This window comes from Delphinapterus leucas, chromosome 4 (genome assembly GCF_059928025.1).
Source record: "Delphinapterus leucas isolate spDelLeu-1000000601 "Yukka" chromosome 4, BTC_Dleu_Yukka2, whole genome shotgun sequence".
NCBI classification, from domain to species: Eukaryota; Metazoa; Chordata; class Mammalia; order Artiodactyla; family Monodontidae; genus Delphinapterus; species Delphinapterus leucas.
Window position 1 is genome coordinate 106145469 of NC_143132.1, and position 18341 is coordinate 106163809.

At 33.8% G+C, this 18341-nt stretch overlaps 1 protein-coding gene across 4 annotated transcripts in view; it reads right to left on the reverse strand.

Moving 5' to 3' along the window:
- Positions 1–18341, reverse strand: part of RSRC1 (arginine and serine rich coiled-coil 1) — a 466849-nt gene that overhangs the window by 242376 nt on the left and 206132 nt on the right. For all 4 annotated transcript variants that reach the window (XR_016392917.1, XM_089910045.1, XM_089910044.1 and 1 more), the window contains one exon: positions 4290–4326. Coding sequence is in view for 3 of the 4 variants with exons in the window: in XM_089910045.1 (XP_089766171.1) it covers positions 4290–4326 (37 nt within the window). In the remaining variant the exon portion in view is untranslated. The remainder of the gene's footprint in view (positions 1–4289; positions 4327–18341) is intronic.

Below are 18341 nucleotides of genomic sequence, written 5' to 3' on the forward strand. Positions count from 1 at the left end.
CTCAGCGATGACACAAACCCACTGGGTATGCAGCAACACCCCATGGGACTTGGGGGTCAAGGGGAACCTATACAGCCAGGAAGTACGTGCTACTTTTTGTGCTGTTAGTAAGAAAATGCTTTGTCTCTGACGCAGGGAATCTTGTGTCTTCTGTCAGCATGTATGAAAGTGTAGCAGGCATGCAAGTTGGGCTAAAATCTTAATAAAGGAGACACAGCTAAATAGAGAAAGAAATATAGTAAATATAATGATGCACACAGTAATTATGGAGTGATTTACAGGATATACTGATAAGTGAAAACAGCAAAATAGAAAGAAGTATACACAATATGCTTTAAAAAAATATATTTATTTGTTTATTTTTTGGCTGTGCTGCATGGCTTGCAGGATCTTAGTTCCCCAACCAGGGTTCAAACCCGGGCCCCTGGGAGTGGAGGCACAGAGTCCTAACCACTGTACCTCCAGGGAATTCCTTACAATATGCTTTTTATAAGAAACAGGAAATAGGAATACATACACATATGCATATACATATACATACACATAATTTTACAAAAAGCACAGGAAGGATAAACAAGAATTTAATAAAATATGCTACCTACAGGGAATAGAGAATAGATAGAAAGGAAGGGAGTGACACCTCTCTGACGATACTACTGTGTATCATATTTTGACTTCTGGAAGCATGTTAACATTACAGATATTCAAACATAATTAAATCTACAAGAATGGGAACAAAGGCACCTAAAATTGAATGCAAATGGAAACAAATGAATGCCACTATATTTCAAAGGAATAAACTACACTCAAGGGGAAAAAAAACTACAAATAAATCTTGAAATCTTTTATTTAAGTTTATTTTCAAAATATATAGCTGTACTGGAACTATTTTATGTATATTATATGATTGAGCAAATGGGTAAATGTATTAGTGTTGTTAGGAGTCCAGGTTCTCCCTTTACATAAAGGGAAATACAAATATGAAACGGGGGAGGACAAGGAAGAATTCTGTGGTTTGGATTGAAATTGGAGGTATCAGTATGACTCACACGTTCTTCAAAATATTTATCTACTTACCTACCTACCTCTATTTAACTATCTAATCTAGCACTGAAAGGTCCTAGAAGTAATGAAATCGCAGAGACAATGAGCATATCACATGTCCAGACCTTGATTCCTAAAATACCATTTTCCTCTAAAATGGAATAGGGTAATTTGAAGAAATGGCTGATGCTGGAAGTGGGACAGGGAAGGTATAAGATAAGCCTGAAACATCTTGTTGTGTCAGAAAATGAGGATGTGCTTAAAAAAAAAAAAAGGGGAGTATGTTGAAAGGACCCAGAAACCATCTTTAAAGAAGATTCTCTGGACATATCTGTGACAATCTGAGTGTCAAAATAAATAAGAAAAGTAACTGATAATAACCTAGTCATGAGTCTTTGCTCACAATAAGTAAATAAAATAAGAAAGAAGGATGGGCTTTTCCTTATAGTGGAATGCTGGCTGCTAAATATAGGGGGAGTGGTAGAGCTGGAAAAATCTCAACTTTGCAATCATCAGGCAAGAATCATCAATGGATGTCGGGGCACCAACCTTCAAAAGTTCTGTCTAGAATTTTAAACAGACATAGACTTTATGGGTAGTACACAAGTTTGTGAGAAGAAAAATAAAATGGTATTGGGGAGTAAACTATAAGAAATTTAAGCTAAGAATGATATGCTGGACAGTTCCCAGGAAAAGTTGGCAACATAGAAAAGAATGATAGACTAAAGACTGAATCAAGGGCTTGAGAAATTGTGACAAATAAATGAATTGGCCCTTGAAGAGGTTTCAGGGAAACAGAGTCCACCTATCTTATTCTTCTCTCCATACACTCACACTTGTTACAGATAACTATATATACCAAGAAGAGCCCATAAACAGAGTACAAAGACAGTGCAACCATATATGTGTTCTTGTGACAAATATACTGCATGCCATTTTTCTTAACTCATTTAAATTTATATGGCTTTCACCCTCTCTTAGAACAATGCTAATTTTCTATGATAATCCAGATAAATTTGAAAAGACAAGAAGGGTACATTAAGAAGAGATTAACTCCAAATGTGTGGGATGTTCTCATTTTAATGTTACACCATATATTTTTTAAAATCAATCTATTAGAATCTATACTTTAATTGTATTTGGTATGCAGCCAATTCAAAGAAGGGGTACGTGTGCTAGAAGACAAGGGTTATAAGTATCTGTTCAGCTGGAAAGTGGAGAGACCAAACCTAAGGAGCCCACAGTTGCTAGACAGACAGGTTTCTTTGTGCTCAACCAATGAATTCTTAAGTTCACTTCCTTCTTAGGCAGTTATAAAGAATATCATTGACTTTACTGAATATTATTAGTGTACAAAGCAATATATATGTGTATATATGTGATAATATGTATTCATGTATTCATATTATTGTTAATAGTTCACAGTCAGTGGGTCAATTTTACAATGTCAAGTTATAGAATTTGAATGACTTAAGTAAAATGCATTAAAATCATCTACTTCCACTACCTGTTGTACTAATCATGGCTCTCTCACCCCTAAAATGCCTTATCTTTGAAATACATTTGATATATGTGACCCAGATAAAATGAAACATAACTCAGAGTCAAAAATGGAAAAGGTTTTAAAATACTTTTAGCTGAAGAATTCTTTGTTCAGATGAAATCTTATTTTAAAAGGTTAAAAGTATACAAAATAACTAAAAGTGGGAACTATTCTGGCTAAAGTGGGCAGGGGAATTCTGGAGTACCACCTGTTTTCGGGAGACTTCCTGGCAGCCCAAGGCAGTTAGAAAACCAGTGCTGCATAAGATTATAAGTAGAGTATAAATGCATGAAATTGTCACTGAATGTAAGTTCATACTAGTGAGTATTAAAAAAATATGGAATTTAAACAAAAAAAAGGATCTAACTCATCTACTGATGAATATGAACCAAGTAAATATACAGTCTTTTTATTAAATAGTAATTTACAAGAGAAGTATAAAAGACAGCTCATTTTGGAACTATGTTAGCTGTTCTTCCTTGTTATAAGCTGTCAATTGATACTGGCATTAGATATCTTAGATTAATATTTTTATTCTGATGTCCACATGTATGTTCTAAATATCATGTGCCACAATGAAGTGATAAACAGGGATTCAAGAAATAATTTTTAATAATGAGAATAACAATATTATTTAATTACTTCTAATCTGGACACATATATATACTTCAATTTTTCTAACTAGTTTATTATATTCTGCTTTTAATAATTAATCTGTAATTTTTAGGATGATTTTATCATTTTTAAAAAGTCTAGGTTTCCTCAGTTTCCTTTAGCTATTGAAAGAAAAACCAAAAATCCTTTCTAACTCTAAAACTACTATAAATAAAAATGAAGCTGCCTCTTGCTACTGTTTGCTTTGTGGGAGCAGAACAAAAGCACATTAATAGTTAACAAAGCTACAATATGATATACGAATGAAGTCTTGCATTAAAAAAGTACTTAGATTGTATTTACAAAAGAATCTCTATCATTAATTATTCAACGTTTGGATTTGACCAGAAACCAGAGCATGACTTTATAATGCTCTGTTTAAATGAACTACTTAATGTTGTAATGAACACTCAATGTGGTGAGCTCAATGAATTTTGGACCTGGTATAATACAACAGTTCTTCCAATTTTCTGATGAATTGACAGATTTTAATGTTAAGTCAGTTGGAATTTTACTTGTTTTAAAAATGTTTACTTAAACCAAAAATTTTGCATCTCAATTATTTTATATTCTAAAACTGAATGTAGTTTAAACCAATGCATTATTCATAAAGCAAAGACATCAGGAAAAACAAAGCTGTGCACTTCTTTCAAAGCAGTTAAATTGCTAAAACATACCATATTTATGCATGCAATATTTGATTGTGTTTTTCTTAAAACACAAGCTTGTTTTTGTCAGATCAAGATTTGCCAAAAATTCTACACCAAACACTTTTCTTTATAATTAAAGCAATCATCAATCCAAGGATTGTCATCCATTTTATTTCATCTCTACATCAGAAAAAAATGTAATTTAAAAAAAATTTTAATTCCCTTGAAATGATAAGATAAATGAAAATGTAAGTGCCTTCACGTAATAACAGTAAGCTGACCCTTTGGGAAATGGTTGACTTTCTCAATACAAGGTATTCAAAGCTCATTCAAAAGTGTTCATTTAGAATGCAGATATCAAAGATGATGCAAATGTTCAAGAGAAAATTAGAACTTACCAGATGTTCTAATACAGCTTTGATGCTTCCAGATTCCCTAAAATAGACGAATAAAAGTTTAAAATAGTTGTTAAACCCTTGTCTGCTATAATTTGTTTACCTCAAAAATATTTTACAAACCCTTATAATTTTTTCATATATCTTTCCTAATGTTCATAATAACATTGTTTTTAAGGACAAAACAATTTCCTTACGGAACAGATAATTTATTTATATCTAATAGTAGTACTACCGCTAAAATTGGTATTCGTCTAGTAGAAAGAATGTTTCAGACTTTTCAAAGTCAGTGGAGAACAAAAAAGAAATCAAATGTGTTATTTTACTATTTGCACACTGTCTTTATTTTACATTAGCTATTTCATTAGAGTTTATGTTTCTTCAATGTTTATTATGAAAATGTTCAAACATACAGATTCTTTCCACAATCTAGAGTCTACAATTGACATTTTACTACATTTGCTTTATCAAATATCCATCCATCAGTAGGTGCATTTTTATATAAAAAATGGCCACAAAAAGAATGTTTGTGAGTACATAGTTAAATAAGTCAATCTTAAATTTTTTCCTAGCATGAATTTTATCAACTTAGTGCCCACTACGAATCAGAACCTAAGACTATTGTAATATTTAAAAGCAAAAAAATCACCAACGGAAACACAAACATCAAATATCACAATATATTTTAAGTATTTAATTTCTTGCTTTTCACTTTAAAAAAGAGTGATGAAACTAAAAATACAAATAACTGTGCAAGTAGCAAAGTTAATTTAAATACACATTTGGTGAAATATGGCAATAGTGAGATATTTTTCCTGATTTCGGTCAATGCTAATTTATTAGTGACAAATGGACTTTGACTTTTCTCACTCCAACAAGCAGTATTTGAATTCCATCATTAACATCATGCCTTATCTGTTTTAACATAAAATTATACTTCTACCACATTGCAGAAAATAATTATGAAACATACAACAACAGTACTGCATTCATGATGTTTAATCTTTTCCCCATACCTCTTTCTTTCTCTAAAGGGGCCCCAATTTTATTTCTTTTCTCTTTATTTTGTCTCCAATTTTTTTTTTGCCAAAAATCTACTTACTTCTGTTTCCTTTGTCTTGCTATACAATCTTTTCAAATTTCCCTATCTTTTCCCTTTGGCTCTACTGCTTGAAAACTATACTCATGGCTTCCAACCTTTGCTCTCACTGCCCAGTCTGGCATCCTGGGAATAAATTCCACTGTCTACTGATTAGTACTCATCTTTAGCCATTCTCTCTTCTGCTTTCTGCTTCTGGCAATGCTATATATTCAACATTTAAAAATTTAAGGATTTCTGAAACTTATTCTCTGGATGCAGTCCTAATGAAAAATGACAGAAATAAATTGTAACAAGGTGTCAGAGAAGGCCAATAGCTACATAAATAATTATTTTTACCTTTATTATTATAAAATTAATGTATTTGTTGGAGCTGGAAGTCAGATGAATCTTTAAGTTTTCACAAGGAAATTCTCATATAACCATTTGTGCAATTTAAAATTTAAACAAAAAGAATAATACATATAGTGAGACATCTGACAGTGTAATATGTATTTATGTGTATGTATACAGGTTACAATAAAATTAAACCTTCCTCCCATCAGTGACTCCCAATTCTCAATCACTGGTATTAGTTATTTGTTTGTCCTTCCAAAGATAGTCTATGCATGTGTATGCATGCTGCTGTGTGTGTGTGTGTTTCTCTTCTTCTTCTTCTTTTTTTTAACGCAAACAGAAGCATAATATACACACTGTTTTGTACCTGAACGTGGCAATCTATCTTGGAGCCAAGTATATTTATACTATATAATACACATCTACTTAATTTTTCCCCCATGGCTACATTGTCACATCATGGTTCTTATTAGAAAATAATGCTGCAATATAAAAGAACAAAAATGCTCAGATTCAAAGTACAAGTCCATAATTCATTATCTGAAACCACTGGGGTTAGACACGCTTCATTAGAGTATTTTGGATTTTAAGAAAGGTAATAAGGTACATATAGTGTATGTCATAAAACACTGACAGCAAGGCTTGAAGAAGCATCTCATCATCATACATATTAATAATTCTGAAAGAAACATATGAATGTCCACATAAAGTGGGAGAAACAAAGACTATAAACAGCCTCATCTCAGGGTAGGTTTTGCTGTCAACTGACTTCGTCACAAACTTAGGGAAAATTTCCCAGTTTTCTGAGTTATTTGCAGTTTGGAATCAAGGATAAGAAAAAGAAAGAAAGGAAGGAAAGAAGGAAGGAAGGAAGGAAGGAAGGAAGGAAGGAAGGAAGGGAGGGAGGGAGGGAGGAGGGAGGGAGGAAGGGGGAGGGAGGAAGGGGGAGGGAGAAAGGGGGGAGAACAGGGCGGGGGAGAAAGCGGGAGAGGGAGAATGGGAGGAAGGAAGGAAGGTTGGCTAGGTATTGCTTTGTTATGTTTCCAAGCGATTCTTTAAATTAAATAATTCTAGGAAATATGCATTTTGAATGGCATGCCTGAAAGAAAACTAGACATCAACATTGACACTTGCCCCTTTCCTTTGCTACCAAACGTAAACAAATGTAATCAACCACAAGGTCTTGGCTATCCAACGTCCTTAATTATCACTTAGATTTAACCACTTCTTTCTATCTTCACAGCTATGTCTTATTTTAGGCCATCATCTTTTCTCTCCCTGATGACTGCAAAGCTTCTTAATGGGTCTCAGTGACCCCTGCCTTGCCCCATGTCAATTCATTCTCCATAATACATTAAGATCTTTGTAAAATGTAAGTTTGATTATGTCAATTTCCTTCTTAAAATCCACAATATACTACTACACTCCAGTTTACTAATTCCCTCTGTTATTTTGCCAAAGCTATTATCACATGGAAAGTGGCAGCAACAGCTATAACAAACTACTAACCTTGCTTTAATCATCACTGAACCACTCACTCTCTCTACCTGAGATGTTCCTTTTGTTCCAGACTCCTCTAATCCTCCTTATCTATCTAAAATATAAAAACATTCTTCAGAACTCAACCTAAACAAAACCTCCACTGGGGAAACCTCTTTTCCTCATAAATGAGGTACTGAACTCTCCCCATGTGTTCATATCACGAAGTTCTCACACTTTATTATAAATACGTATTTACTTTCCCATTGACAACCACTAAAATGAAAACTCCTTGAGGACATGAATTACATCTTTCTAATTTTTATATCCCAGCATCTAATACAGTGCCTGAATCAGAGTATGTATTCAACTAATAAGAGTCTGACATCTAACCATCATTAAGACAAGCTTAGATAGAGAGTCAGTAGCAACCATCCCAGGTCTCTGGGTGGTCCTACCCAGCTCCATACCACTCAAAGAAGGCAACTGCAACAGTGAGTTGCTGTTTGGAAAAACAGTTTTGGGAGCTGTGTGTATGTGTGTGGTGGGTGGTAGGTGGTTGTTTCGCTTTGTTTTGTTTTGGGTTGTTTTTGATAAAGTAGGAAGACACAATGGAAAAGTGGTTGACTGAGGCCAGAGTAGAACAATTAACCTGGAGGAGCACAAGCCAGAGCCTAGACTTTCACCCTTCTCCTTAGATTAAAATGAATAGCCAAGGCAGCTGAATGTTGCAAGAAAATAAAAGAGAAACCCACAAGGAAAATTTTAAGATCTTTGAGGTGTGTAGGCACAGGAACAGAAAAACAACAAAGAAAGCAACCTCATCCAGAGAAAACAGATTGAGCAAGAATATAATAACATATTCAAAGATAAGGGAAGATTTTTAGAAACTAAATATGAAAAACAGTTATGAAAAAGAATCAATATGAGATAATGAGTATTAGAAATACAATAGTTAGAAACTCAGAGGATGAATTGAAAGCACAATAGCTACAGACCAAGAATAAATTAGTGAGCTGGAACATGGGGTAGAAGAACTCTCCCAGAAAGCATAGGAAAGGTATGAAAGACAGAACAAACAAGAGATAAAATTAAGAACAGGAGTAGAAGTATGAACATCTATATAATAAGAATCCTAGAGGGAATGCAAAGACAAAATAAAAGAGAAGAATTATTTGAAGAAATAATGACGAAAATTTCCTCGATATAGAAATATTCAAATCTTAGATTGAAAGGGTACACACAACAGTGAACAGGACAGCTAAAGAAAAATCCACAGCAAAGCATAATATAAGGATAATTAAGACTGTAATATTATAGATCAAGAGAAAAGTCTAAAAGTTTCCAGAAAGAAAAAGCATACCCCTCCATAAAGGAAGACTAGCACTGACATCAGACTTCTTAACACCAATGCTAGACGATGGCATATTAACTTCCAAGAGAAAGTGTTTAAAAAAGAAAAAGAACTGTAAACCTAGAATTTATATTTAGTGAATAAACTGTTATTTACATTAAAGGAAAAATAAAGCAATTTTCAGCATACATAATCTCAGGAAATTCAAAAGTTCTTAGGAATGTAATGCAATAAGAAGAGAAATAAAATCAGGAAGAAGCAAGAATATAAAGCAAGTAAAGGCTGGCATAGTACATAGTAACTATTGTAATCTTAGTAATCAGTGACTAAAAAGAAAACTAAAGAAAGGTCACCTAACAATCTAGAACTAAAATGCCAGAGAAGGGACTTCCCTGGTGGCGCAGTGGTTAAGAATCCGCCTGCCAATGCAGGAGACAGGGGTTCAAACCCTAGTCAGGGAAGGTCCCACGTGCCGTGGAGCAACTAAGCCCGTGTGTCACAACTACTGAGCCTGTGCTCTAGACCCCGCACGCCACAGGTACTGAAGCCCGCGCACCTAGAGCCTGTGCTCCGCAACAAGAAAAGCCACTGCAATGAGAAGCCCACGCTCCACAACGAAGAGTAGCCCCCTGCTCACCTCAACTAGAGAAAGCCCGCATGCTGCAACGAAGATCCAGTGCAGCCAAAAATAAATAAATTTTTTAAAAAATGCCAGAGAAGATTCTTAGATTGGGTATGAAACAAATCTAGCAATGTGTGATTTACAAGAGACAAAAAACAAAAAGGATCCAGAAAGGTTTCCAAAAAAGAGATAGTAAAAGATATAACCAGGCAAACATGAATCAAAAGAAAGTTGGGGTAAAATGACTTTAATGACAAGATATATTTAGGCCACTTCCCCCTTCATATATATATATTTTGATATGTATATATCATGCGATATACATACATAAAAGAAGGCCATTCTCTTCTAGTAAAATATACAATAGATCAAGAAATTTTCATTTATATCCCGAGGGTTTGCATGTTTGTAAAGCTTAATATGTATCATAGATTGGGACACCAAAGTTTCAACAAGTTCTTCATGAAAATCAGTTTTCTTTACTTAGTCTTACTTTGGGCAGAAAGACAAGGAAGAGTGGCCATCTCAAAACAACGCAGATAAAGCATCATGAGTACGTAAATACTACATTAGACAGCATGATGTATAATCCTGGTTCTAGAAGCAAAACAGTTGAATGAGCTTGGGTAATAATCCAAATTCTCTGAAGCTCAAATTGTTCACCTATGATGTGAAGATTTTTTAACATTTGCTTTACCTAACACATAGGGCTGCTGTGAAAAAATAAGCAAGATAATGTATATGAAAGTACACTATAAATTGTAATGTGCTATAGAAATGTTATTATGGTAGATATTTAAATACAAAGTCTTAAGAGTGGTTCCAAAACTCTTAATGAATTTTTTTTAAAATAGAGAGGCAAGATTCAAGACATTGACAGAAGGATCTTGCAACAAATGGGATAAAGCCTGTCCTCTTTAGTGGTCTGTCTCTTGGGTTGTCCCTGTCATGACTTCATCAATATTTGTGCAACTCCTTTTGCCCTGTGCTGAAAGCAGACTTAATTCAATTATAGGTCTCAAAACTGATAAAATGGTCCTGAAGTGGAAAATGGGAAGAGATTATTGGCAAATGAATAAAGATTTGTATCGAACTAACACACAGGAGTACAGCAGGTCTTTTTTTAATCATTCCCTGTCTTAAATCTTCTGGGAACCATGAGTTTCCCTTCCCCTCATGCAGCACATCGATTTCTGAATTAGACTGCAATATTAAATAATTAATATACTTGCCATGATTGATGTTTTGCATTAGTTGAATATTAGGTTATCAATCAAAATCCACTTGGTTTAATGTAATAATATTGAAAAAGTGTCACGGGCTGTTCATCCAATTTGTAGTTGAGGCAGCACAGATAGTAATGTTGGCATAACACGAGGCTTTAAAGCAGGAAATTCAGTGGCTCAACATGTATGAGGCAGACATTTTGAAACTAACTGGGAGAAGACTGAGGTTGTCCTAAATAAACCTTGTGGCACCTGTCAGTGTCAATGTTAGTTCTCCTTCCAGTAAGAAGCTGCCATACATCAATCATACCATGGCAGGCAAGAAAAGAAATTAAAATAAAGCTACTGATTTACCTTTGTGGCAAACAGATTTCATCATTTTGCCAAAGGAAGCATGCTCTACATCTGGAAATTGTTGCTATTATAAAGTTTATATAATCTTAAGAAATTTCTAAACATAGACTAAGATTTTTTAGATCTAATCTTACTAGGAAGGGATTAACTTTTTTTTTAATATGAGAACAAATTACACCAAAGTGATCATTCAGGTTTTATAATGGTCTAAGGGAATCTGGTCAAGGAGCCACAATTAATAATGATATTTATTTTGAAAAAACAGCATTCCTTTTGATGATGGCATTCTCCTTTCTCTCAATATTTTGTATCAAAATTGTCAAACTACTACCTTAGAAAAATATTTTTAATCACTTGCTTCTCCTAGTACCTAGTAAAAGCAAATTTTTCTCATCATTCCCTATTAAATCAATCTAAAATCTATTATGAATTTACTTATAAAAGTAATATTTTACAACATTAAATAAACAAAAGACATCCAAAAGAAAAGTAAGTTTTTGGGTGGGAAGTAGAAAAGTAACAAAATAAATATAAACCAAAACTATTTCATAAAGCAAGACAAAATACAGTATTTAGTTATAAAATAGAAACTATAATACATGTAACTAAATAAAGTATCATTAATGTCTCATTTCACTGACCAAGAAATAAAAGATTAAATGTATTTATAAACAGTAATGTATTGATATATGTATTAACCCACATAAAATACGCACATATACAATAATTATGAAAAACAGAGTTTAACTCTTAATAAAAATTTTTACAGGTTTTTTGGTTATGAACTAAGCATATTATTCACTTTTAAAAGATTAGTATGCTGCAGTTTTCTACAGCTATAAAAGATAAGATCACAGTTAATTTTGTACTCTTTCTCATAAAGCAAAAATCTATGTGAGCTGTTTTTTTTTTATAATGGCAGTCAAAGTTTTTAAAAGCCTGAGTTATAAGTTATAAAAATATATACATCTCCTATCTCAAATTATAATTGATAAATTTTCACATGTATAAGACCTTTTTCTGTTATGTATCAAATGTTATGATGAAAACTTTGGTAATACTATAAATCTAAGAAAAACTTGGTTCAAATTCCAACTCTTATACTTAACTAAATAACTCTGTCAGGATATATACCTTCTCTAATTTGCTATTCTTAAGTTCAAATCAAGGATTAAAAAGATAATCGGCATGCATATAGAAGTCACTCAATAATTACTCGTTCAATATGACAGACTAAATAATGGACTGTATTCTACTTTCAAAATCAAGAAACATCTTTACAGATGTTAGCTTTTTTAACCACCTTAAAATCTGTTTCAACTGTAATACCTATAAATGAAAGTCAGTCTACTTTTCAAATAAATACAAAGAGCTTGGCCCAATGGCTAGCATCCAATAAAAATACCATGTATATCTTGACATAAGAACATTCTTCTATCCTGATCTCTTTGAAAGGAGGCAGAATTAAAAAGTACACTGAAAAGAAGTAAGCAAAAATAATTTCTTAATTACCTAATTTTTTTTACATTTTACCTCCAATAACAAAAACACAGACTATCACCACTAAGTTCCAAACTAGAATTCTTAGTTTCAACTTACTAGGTTTGGTTAGAATTCTCAGCACTTTTCCCCTGACTGGAAAATATCTTGCAAATTAGTGGATCTAAGTGTATATTCTTTGGTTACCACAGTTCAGAATGGTAGTTTTCAGACATTTGCTTTTAACAGGTAGTTATTGATCTGACTGATTATTATTTGCAATAAATTCTGCTCTAGAACTTATAAATCATGTGCACAGACAAGTGTACTATGGTTACTGAATTTTATGTGTACTGTTCTAAGATTCTTTAATTAGGTTTACAAATATTAGTGAGCATCCATTACATCAGGGCAAGTTTAAACTGAACATATTAAACAGCTGAGGACTTACGATATACACTGAGCTTATTCCAATGGGAAGGTGAACACTAAGTTGGTATGTATCATAAGTTATTTACAGTTATTCAGGTAAAGAAGTTCTGCATGTCACAGAAAGGGCCTACATGGGAAAGAAAAGAGATTTCAATATTTTTCAAGTTATGCTCTAGACAACAGTCTCAGATGTAGAAAAACTAAGAGAATTCATCACAAGTATATCTGATCTAACAGAATTGCTAGAGGAAGTGCTTCAGACCAAGGGAAATTATACTAGAAAGAGACCTGGAACATCAAAAATGAAGGAAGAGCAACAGAAATATATTTATTGAGCACCCTCATACCTAGGCTCCATGTTAAATTCTGAGTAGATAATAAAAAACAGTAACAACAAAATAAGCAAACATCAACAACAAAAAGTACCTTGGATGTTTAAACTGTATTGTCAAACCAAGACTAATGCATGAAATAGTTAACATCCAAGCCAGGCAGTGAAACTGCATGTGAACATGCTACTTATCTGCTATTTCCACATGCAGCACTAAGGTTCATAATCACTGACAATCTTCTTTCCCACTGAGGCCAAATGTAGCTCAAGAATCTTTCTCAACACTGTGCTCTAAGGAGTCACTGCCAGTTGTCTGCAGTTAGCAAGTGAGGTACAACCTATTCATCACCACTCCCTTCAATCCATGTTCTTGACCTAAGTTCAAGAGAAGTTCAGAAGAAGGAGAAATTGCCATATGTGTTGGAATGGTTGGGAAATATTTAAATGAGTAGGGGTAATTTTAGCTGGATCCTGAAGGACAGGCTGCATTTGAGCAGAGTTGGTAAGCAGAAAAGAAGAGGCAGGAAGAGCAAGCCCAAAGGTCCCACATGACCTGTTAGAGGTCAAGTAAGGACAGTAGCCTGCCCAGAGTAGATGTATTAAAAGGTCATATTTCTTTTAGTCTTTAATTTTAAACAATTTTTATTAGGTAAGTTTTCTGGACTATCATGTACTGTTGTGTCTGTTGTTTAGTATGGGGAGGGGGGAGTGGTGAAGAAAGGAAAACCTAATGGGGCAGTAGAAGCTAAAAGCTATATGCCCTGGCCAAGCAGTGCATCCTGGTGTGGTACTGCATCCACCAGAAGAAGGGACAGCTTTTCCTAGTATGCACAAAGGTGCCATATGGACTAGCAGTCCCACAAATAATAAATGCTTATTATAGAAAAATTCAAAATCACATCTGGTTCTAAATGAAGAATAAAATAAAAATCACCTGAAATCCCACCAGCCAAGATAATACCTCAAGGTATTTTAGTATTTTCCTCCCTTCATATGTGTACACACAAACACACTTTTTTCTTACAAATATGGAATCACCATTGATTTGTTATGTACATAGCTTAGATTTTTTCACTACTTAATTATATATTATAAATAGCTTCTCAGATGTCAATAAATACATTTACATATAATAGTTTTACTGTTTACATACTATTCTGTTCATAGATGTACAATAGGTTAACATATCCATTAGTGTTGGACATTTGAGTTGTTTCTGATTTCTTATTTTAAATAAAACTAGGATGTAAAAAAAGAATAATTTGATCATTAGATTTTAAAATCATTTATGAATTTTATATTATATTATGTTTTGACTTCCATTCATCCATCCTTGTTTAAGATGTTACTGAATAGATGATCAAAAAATTAGGAAGTAAACTAACAAAGTGGAGGACACTTAATCCAGGAAATGGGGAAACATCATAGAAGAGTCGTGAAGAGAAACCATCCCAAGAAGAAGGGGGAAGGAAGTCCCAGAGTGACAGCTCTACAGAAGGCCTGGCTGAGCCTGGGACAGGAAAAAAAAAAAAAAAAAGGCATGAGAAATGTTTACATACTCTAGGAAACAAAAACATATACAAGGAGCCATAGTACTTGGATCATCAATGAATGATATTTATATAGTCATATTAATGTAAACACGGGTCATAATTCAATAAAAAATAATTATAAGATGGTAGAACAGGTGGGGTAGGGACTGTAAAAGAACTAAAATGTCATCCAGCATTACAGGCTTTTAATAAATAATGCCTGAAATTGACAAATTGATTATATTTAGAACAATGGAGAGATTCTGCCAAGAATTAAACTTGCCTGCCTCTGGGAAGTGGGGTAACAGCAGTCAGGGAGACAATAGGGGATTATTGTTTAATTATACCATGTTGTGCTACTGACCTCTTAAACTGTATGTATGTGTTAATTTAATGGAAGTTAAAATTAATCTTTATTCTTAAAAAAAATAGAGAACCTGGCACATCAGTGGTGCTCAAAAAAATAGAAGCTGTCTATTCTCCTTAAAATTCTGAAATACATCTGAAATGTGTTCATCATTTAGCTTTAGTTCTCCCAAAAAGCAGGGTCTGAGACAAGGACTTGCAGGCAAGTGGTTTATTTGGGAGAATGATCCCACCGAGTTCAGAAGAGAAGGAACTGGAAGAATGAAATACGGAAAGAGGAACAACTAAACCAAGCATGTGTTATTAAGCTGTTATGCTTCTGTGCGCAATTGGAACTCAGTCCTGCTGAAGATCCTCTGAAGAACTATGTGTCTCATAATTGTCTGAAATTGCAAGAGAGAAGTATTTATTCCCCAGCTCTGGTCTGCTGTTGGTCAAGTTTGCCCCACAGAATGTTAACTCCCTAGCACTTCAGACTGCCCTCCCATACTACAGCAGGAAGCCCAGGGCAGAAGGCAGGCGATAAGTGATGCAGCTGAGTGAGGCATGGTCAGACCACACCTGCACATAGCTGTTTGCTGACGCAATGGCCAGAAGTGGAATACAGACTGAAAGGAAGTAAGCTGGGGGACAAAAGATGACCAACATGTATGGTTAGATGAATATACATATGCAAATTCCAAGCTACCTCTTATTTACCCTCCACAGTCCCACTTTCCCCTATACTCCCCAAATCTAAAAATACCTTTGGTGGGGAAAGGGGGAGAGGAATAAATTTGGAATTTGGGATTAACGGATACACACTACTATATATAAAATAGATAAACAAGGACCAACTGTATAGCACAGGGAACTACATTCAGTATCTTGTAATAACCTATAATGGAAAATAATCTGAAAAAGAATATATATATATAGAAAATCAACTATACATCAATAAAAAAACTAGGATGTAAAAAAAGAATAATTGATCATTAGATTTAAAAATCATTTATGAATTTTATGTTATGTTTATTTCACATGGAGGACTGGGGTAAGCAATTTTTAAAAGGAGAAATAAACCAGTATATTTCTTCTCCAGTACTTAAGCCTAAATAATTTAAATTTATATAATTATTACATTTGCATAAATATAAATTTGGATTTAAATATAAAGTATAGTTATCATTTATAATATTTAAATACAATTAAATATAAATTTCTCCTTTCAAGGAAGTTCATTATCATAAAATAATGTTCCTACAGCTTCCTACAAGCAGTATCTACCTATACGTAACAAAGTAAACAATTCTAAATAGAAGATAATAAATACATATAAGTATTCTACTAGTGTCTTCAGCTGCTAAAACTGAGAAAATGCAACACATGTATATTTTTCCTAAGAAAAGCAAACTTCCAATAACTCAGAAATTGATTATTCAATTACTAAAGTCTTTTGTTGCTTTTTCTCTTCCCTCTGATGTTCTCCTTTGTAACTACACTGATACCCTAAAAGGAAACAAAAAACTAAGGTATGAATTTAATCTGGTAAGCACCTAACAGCGCTAGGAAATAAAACTACAGTACTAAAATTCTTTCTTTGCTTAGTGAATCAAAATAAACTCCTCAGCCTATAATTCAAGAGTCCCCTCAAATCAAACAATTTGCCATTTCCTAAAGATCTCTTTGCACTTCTCAGCACTTAAATCTTCGATCATATTGTCTAAGTAAACTGACCTTCTTAGAGATTTCGCCTCTGAGGGAATACTGAACAGTATGTGCCAAGCGCTGTAGTAAGTGCTTTACATCGGTTAGCTCATTTAACCCTTATAATGTTATTATAAAGAGATAAAATTATTATCCCTACTTTATAGATGAGATAACTGAGGCTTAGAGAGGTGAAGTAGATCACACAGTATACCACTCAGCTAATAAAAGGCAGATGTGAAGCCAGGCAGCCCAAGTTCACTGCCCAAATTTTAATCAAGAGAGAATTTACTACTGTCTATCTGTAAAAGCAATAACTTTAACAATGAAACAAGATTTTACAGTATTCTCCTACTAGAACTATGATTGGGAAAGAAGCTGCAAAGGGGTAAGGATTTAAGTAAAAAAGAACACTGACCCTTAAAGATAGACTAATATATACCAGGTGCTGAGCCTGGTCATTTACACTTATAATCTCATTGAATTCTCACAATATTCACAAAAAGAAAAATATGTATAAATGGCTAACAAACATTCAGGGAAATATTATAGTGCACAGATCTGCAAGATAAAACTAAATGCCATTTTTCACCTAGGAAACAAGCAAAGATGAAAACAAATGATAATGTTTGTAGTGCTGGCAAAGGTATGGGGAATCAGGACCCTCATATGCTACCTGTGAGAGCAGAAAATACTAAAAGCTTTCCAGAGGACAAGAGGAAATGTTCCACATTTTCAATAATACACATAAAGCCTTTGACCTGAAAGTCCTACATCTCTGGGCTTAACCCAACGTTAAGAGTCACAAAATGCTAATCACTCCATTGTATTTAATATAAGACAAATAACAACAACAACAAACTTGGAATAAATTAAGTGTCTAATAATGGCAAACTATGAAATAAAACATGATAATATCCATACAACAGAAAACCATATACCATTAAAAATTATGATGTAGTTGTATATTTCCATGAAAATGTTCTTATGGTATATTGAGTTTTTAAAAAGAGCCTATTACAGTATGGTATGATGTTATAGTTGTTAAAAGAAAAGTTTTATACATGTATGTGTATAATATGAGTATATATGTGTGTGTATCTACATGTAACTGAAAGGTTACAAACTAAAATGTTAAGAATATATAACAATGGATTCTGACTGATTTTTATGTTCATTCTAATGCTTTGTTTATGTGTTTTCCAAAATTTCTTCCATTACTGTTGGTCTAATTTTTTTAAGTTTTTTTTTTTTTTTTTTTTTTTTGTGGTATGTGGGCCTCTCACTGTTGTGGCCTCTCCCGTTGCGGAGCACAGGCTCCAGACGTGCAGGCTCAACGGCCATGGCTCACAGGCCCAGCCGCTCCGCGGCATGTGTGATCCTCCCGGACCGGGGCACGAACCCATGTCCCCTGCATCGACAGGCGGACTCCCAACCACTGCGCCACCAGGGAAGCACTAAAGTATTTTTTAAAAAGAATCCTCACAGCAGCTCTATAGAGTAGTACATTATCTTCATTTTGTAAATACGAGATCTGCTTAGAGTAGAGTAACTTACTTAAGGCAAGAAAGTAACTTGCTAAGATGACCAAAATTGCTCTATCTGGATCCAAAGCTCATACTTTTTCTTTTTCAATAGAAATGCTGCCTGCTGTATTAGATAAAATAAGCCTAGGTCTATACTGAACCCACACATTCCCTGTTCTCTCTACCCTTGAAAAAGATCCATAAATTATCTATGTACATGCCTGTTATCTTCA